The sequence below is a fragment of the Nerophis lumbriciformis genome, linkage group LG01 (assembly GCF_033978685.3).
Source record: "Nerophis lumbriciformis linkage group LG01, RoL_Nlum_v2.1, whole genome shotgun sequence".
NCBI lineage: Eukaryota > Metazoa > Chordata > Actinopteri > Syngnathiformes > Syngnathidae > Nerophis > Nerophis lumbriciformis.
In genome coordinates, this window is record NC_084548.2 from 75,697,501 (window position 1) to 75,702,500 (window position 5,000).

The window sequence follows — 5,000 nt, forward strand, 5'->3', positions numbered from 1 at the left end:
GTAGACCTAAGTATTCATTAAGTACCACCATAATGACATCATTAAATACAGTAGTGTAGTAGACCTAAGTATTCATTAAGTACCACCATAATGACAACATTAAATACAGTAGTGTAGTAGACCTAAGTATTCATTAAGTACCACCATAATGACAGCATTAAATACAGTAGTGTAGTAGACCTAAGTATTCATTAAGTACCACCATAATGACAACATTAAATACAGTAGTGTAGTAGACCTAAATATTCATTAAGTACCACCATAATGACAACATTAAATACAGTAGTGTAGTAGACCTAAGTATTCATTAAGTACCACCATAATGACAACATTAAATACAGTAGTGTAGTAGACCTAAGTATTCATTAAGTACCACCATAATGACAACATTAAATACAGTAGTGTAGTAGACCTAAGTATTCATTAAGTACCACCATAATGACAACATTAAATACAGTAGTGTAGTAGACCTAAGTATTCATTAAGTACCACCATAATGACAACATTAAATACAGTAGTGTAGTAGACCTAAGTATTCATTAAAAACAAGGCAGAGGTATATTTAATATTCTGAGTCACTGTAACATTACACACCGTTTGAACAGTAACACTGTGTTTAAATTTAGGAAAATAAAACACTGTACTTTTAATGAAGTGATTCTTTGGCGCACCACGAGTACCACAGTTTGAGAAAATCACAGATTTATTGTATTTATGGACTTAAAATACTGAATTTTGTTGTATTTAATGTTGTGGTGAAGTTGTTTTGAATACAATATTTGTATTAATATATATTATCTTTTAATTATACATAAAAAATATATGTATTATCCATTTTAATGTGTATTTGTTTAATTGTAATGAATAAAAACATATATATTACTTCAAGTTTTAGCAGTTGTATGTAATTATTCATCAAATGAAACACCACATAACATATTTACAGATTTATTCAGAATAAATGAAAAAGTTAAATAATGATTTAAACATATTTAACATTTAATAAAGGAAAATACATTTAGATATATCATAAATAAAAATGAATATACGAACATAGAAATTAAAAATATTCATTCTTTTTTATCATGTGATTTATTTATATTTTAAATGTTAAATAAAAAAAGAGATGTATATTTCCTAACATCATAAACATACCAAACATTAAGTAACATTTTAAATGTTAAATAAAAAAGAGATATATTTCCTAACATCATAAACATACCAAACATCAAGTAACGTTTGCTTTTGCAGGGAAGCTTCCGGCACGCTCAGACGGGGAACTCCGTGTCCCGGGAAGAACTGATGATGGTCCTGGTGGCCCTGGACTCTCTCCAGATCCGAGCGCTGCACTCTCAGTCGGCACACTCGGCCTCGCTGCGAGGTGCCGTGCTGGAAGGCGCCCAAAGCTTACCTGCCGGTCGCCATGCCAACAACGTGGAGATCTGCATGTGTCCCGCCAACTACCTGGGAGACTCCTGCCAGGTGAGGACCGGCCGCCATCTTTTCTAGTCCTGAATGGATTGTCACCTTCTTCGATCCACAGGAATGCGCTCCGGGTTACTACAGAGACACCATCGGCCTCTTCTTGGGCAAATGTCTGCCCTGCAACTGTAACGGACACTCTGACCTCTGTTCTCACGGCACTGGAGTCTGTGTGGTGAGTCGGGTGGGGTGCACGTTACGTCCATGGTGGAGGGTGTGTCAGTCCATGGTGGAGGGTGTGTCAGTCCATGGTGGAGGGTGTGTGAATCCATGATGGAGGGTGTGTCATGGATGGTGGAGGGTGTGTCAGTGGATGGTGGAGGGTGTGTCAGTGGATGGTGGAGGGTGTGTCAGTCCATAGTGGAGGGTGTGTCAGTGGATGGTGGAGGGTGTGTCAGTGGATGGTGGAGGGTGTGTCAGTGGATGGTGGAGGGTGTGTCAGTGGAGGGTGTGTCAGTGGATGGTGGAGGGTGTGTCAGTGGATGGTGGAGGGTGTGTCAGTCCATAGTGGAGGGTGTGTCAGTCCATGGTGGAGGGTGTGTCAGTGGATGGTGGAGGGTGTGTCAGTGGATGGTGGAGGGTGTGTCAGTGGATGGTGGAGGGTGTGTGAGTTGATAGTGGAGGGTGTGTCAGTGGATGGTGGAGGGTGTGTCACTGGATGGTGGAGGGTGTGTCAGTGGATGGCGGAGGGTGTGTGAGTCGATTGTGGAGGGTGTCAGTGGATGGTGGAGGGTGTGTCACTGGATGAGGGAGGGTGTGTCAGTGGATGGTGGAGGTTGTGTCACTGGATGGTGGAGGGTGTGTCAGTGGATGGGGGAGGGTGTGTCAGTGGATGGTGTGTCAGTGGATGGTGGAGTGTGTGTCAGTGGATGGTTGAGGGTGTGTCAGTGGATGGTGGAGGGTGTGTCAGTGGATGGTGGAGGGTGTGTCAGAGGATGGTGTGTCAGTGGATAGTGGAGGGTGTGTCAGTAGATGGTGGATGGTGTGTCAGTGGATGGTGGAGGGTGTGTCAGTGGATGGCGGAGGGTGTGTCAGTGGATGGTGGAGGGTGTGTCAGTGGATGGTGGAGGGTGTGTCAGTGGATGGTGTGTCAGTGGATGGTGGATGGTGTGTTAGTGGATGGTGGATGGTGTGTTAGTGGATGGCGGAGGGTGTGTCAGTGGATGGGGGAGGGTGTGTCAGTGGATGGTGGAGGGTGTGTCAGTGGATGGTGGAGGGTGTGTCAGTGGATGGTGGAGGGTGTGTCAGTGGATGGTGTGTCAGTGGATGGTGGATGGTGTGTCAGTGGATGGTGGATGGTGTGTTAGTGGATGGTGGATGGTGTGTCAGTGGATGGCGGAGGGTGTGTCAGTGGATGGTGGAGGGTGTGTCAGTGGATGGTGGAGGGTGTGTCAGTGGATGGTGTGTCAGTGGATGGTGGATGGTGTGTTAGTGGATGGTGGATGGTGTGTTAGTGGATGGCGGAGGGTGTGTCAGTGGATGGTGGATGGTGTGTTAGTGGATGGCGGAGGGTGTGTCAGTGGATGGGGGAGGGTGTGTCAGTGGATGGTGGAGGGTGTGTCAGTGGATGGTGTGTCAGTGGATGGTGTGTTAGTGGATGGTGGAGGGTGTGTCAGTGGATGGTGGAGGGTGTGTCAGTGGATGGTGGAGGGTGTGTCACTGGATGGTGGAGGGTGTGTCACTGGATGGTGGAGGGTGTGTCAGTGGATGGCGGAGGGTGTGTCAGTGGATGGTGGAGGGTGTGTCAGTGGATGGTGGAGGGTGTGTCAGTGGATGGTGTGTCAGTGGATGGTGGAGGGTGTGTCAGTGGATGGTGTGTCAGTGGATGGTGGAGTGTGTGTCAGTGGATGGTTGAGGGTGTGTCAGTGGATGGTGGAGGGTGTGTCAGTGGATGGTGGAGGGTGTGTCAGAGGATGGTGTGTCAGTGGATAGTGGAGGGTGTGTCAGTAGATGGTGGATGGTGTGTCAGTGGATGGTGGAGGGTGTGTCAGTGGATGGTGGAGGGTGTGTCAGTGGATGGTGGAGGGTGTGTCAGTGGATGGTGTGTCAGTGGATGGTGGATGGTGTGTTAGTGGATGGTGGATGGTGTGTCAGTGGATGGTGGAGGGTGTGTCAGTGGATGGTGGAGGGTGTGTCAGTGGATGGTGTGTCAGTGGATGGTGGATGGTGTGTTAGTGGATGGTGGATGGTGTGTCAGTGGATGGCGGAGGGTGTGTCAGTGGATGGCGGAGGGTGTGTCAGTGGATGGTGTGTCAGTGGATGGTGGAGGGTGTGTCAGTGGATGGTGTGTCAGTGGATGGTGGATGGTGTGTTAGTGGATGGTGGATGGTGTGTTAGTGGATGGCGGAGGGTGTGTCAGTGGATGGTGGATGGTGTGTTAGTGGATGGCGGAGGGTGTGTCAGTGGATGGGGGAGGGTGTGTCAGTGGATGGTGGAGGGTGTGTCAGTGGATGGTGTGTCAGTGGATGGTGTGTTAGTGGATGGTGGAGGGTGTGTCAGTGGATGGTGTGTCAGTGGATGGTGGAGGGTGTGTCAGTGGATGGTGGAGGGTGTGTCACTGGATGGTGGAGGGTGTGTCACTGGATGGTGGAGGGTGTGTCAGTGGATGGCGGAGGGTGTGTCAGTGGATGGTGGAGGGTGTGTCAGTGGATGGTGGAGGGTGTGTCAGTGGATGGTGTGTCAGTGGATGGTGGAGGGTGTGTCAGTGGATGGTTGAGGGTGTGTCAGTGGATGGTGGAGGGTGTGTCAGTGGATGGTGGAGGGTGTGTCAGAGGATGGTGTGTCAGTGGATAGTGGAGGGTGTGTCAGTAGATGGTGGATGGTGTGTCAGTGGATGGTGGAGGGTGTGTCAGTGGATGGTGGAGGGTGTGTCAGTGGATGGTGGAGGGTGTGTCAGTGGATGGTGTGTCAGTGGATGGTGGATGGTGTGTTAGTGGATGGTGGATGGTGTGTCAGTGGATGGTGGATGGTGTGTTAGTGGATGGCGGAGGGTGTGTCAGTGGATGGCGGAGGGTGTGTCAGGGCACCCCTGCTCCAAGCCAATAAGGAGCCAAAAGAAAGTCACATGACAGGAAGTAAAACTTGTGTGTCCATCAGAGCTGCCAACACAACACTGCTGGTGACCACTGTGAGAAGTGCCAAGGTGGTTTCCTAGGCAACAACAGCGTGGACGGCCAGGCGTGTTCCAGCTGTCCTTGTCCACTCAGAGTCCCTTCCAACAAGTCCGTACTTCCTTCATCTTCTCTTCGCCCCGCCTCTTCCACCTGCTGCTAACCCCGCCTCTTCCACCTGCTGCTAACCCCGCCTCTTCCACCTGCTGCTAACCCCGCCTCTTCCACCTGCTGCTAACCCCGCCTCTTCCACCTGCTACTAACCTTGCCTCTTCCACCTGCTGCTAACCCCGCCTCTTCCACCTGCTACTAACCTTGCCTCTTCCACCTGCTGCTAACCCCGCCCCCTTCCTTCATTGTGCCACAGTTTTGCAGACGGGTGCGTGCAGAAGAATGAGCGCCTGCAGT

The 5,000-nt window shown here is 49.6% G+C and overlaps 1 protein-coding gene across 4 annotated transcripts in view; it reads left to right on the forward strand.

Annotated features, from left to right (window-relative positions):
- lama5 (laminin, alpha 5) overlaps positions 1-5,000 on the forward strand; it is a 219,849-nt gene that overhangs the window by 134,929 nt on the left and 79,920 nt on the right. For all 4 annotated transcript variants that reach the window (XM_061925868.1, XM_061925885.1, XM_061925877.1 and 1 more), the window contains exons 41-44: positions 1,252-1,482; positions 1,544-1,657; positions 4,579-4,703; positions 4,960-5,000. The exon at positions 4,960-5,000 is cut by the window's right edge and continues 40 nt beyond it. In XM_061925868.1, coding sequence (XP_061781852.1) covers positions 1,252-1,482; positions 1,544-1,657; positions 4,579-4,703; positions 4,960-5,000 — 511 coding nt within the window. The remainder of the gene's footprint in view (positions 1-1,251; positions 1,483-1,543; positions 1,658-4,578; positions 4,704-4,959) is intronic.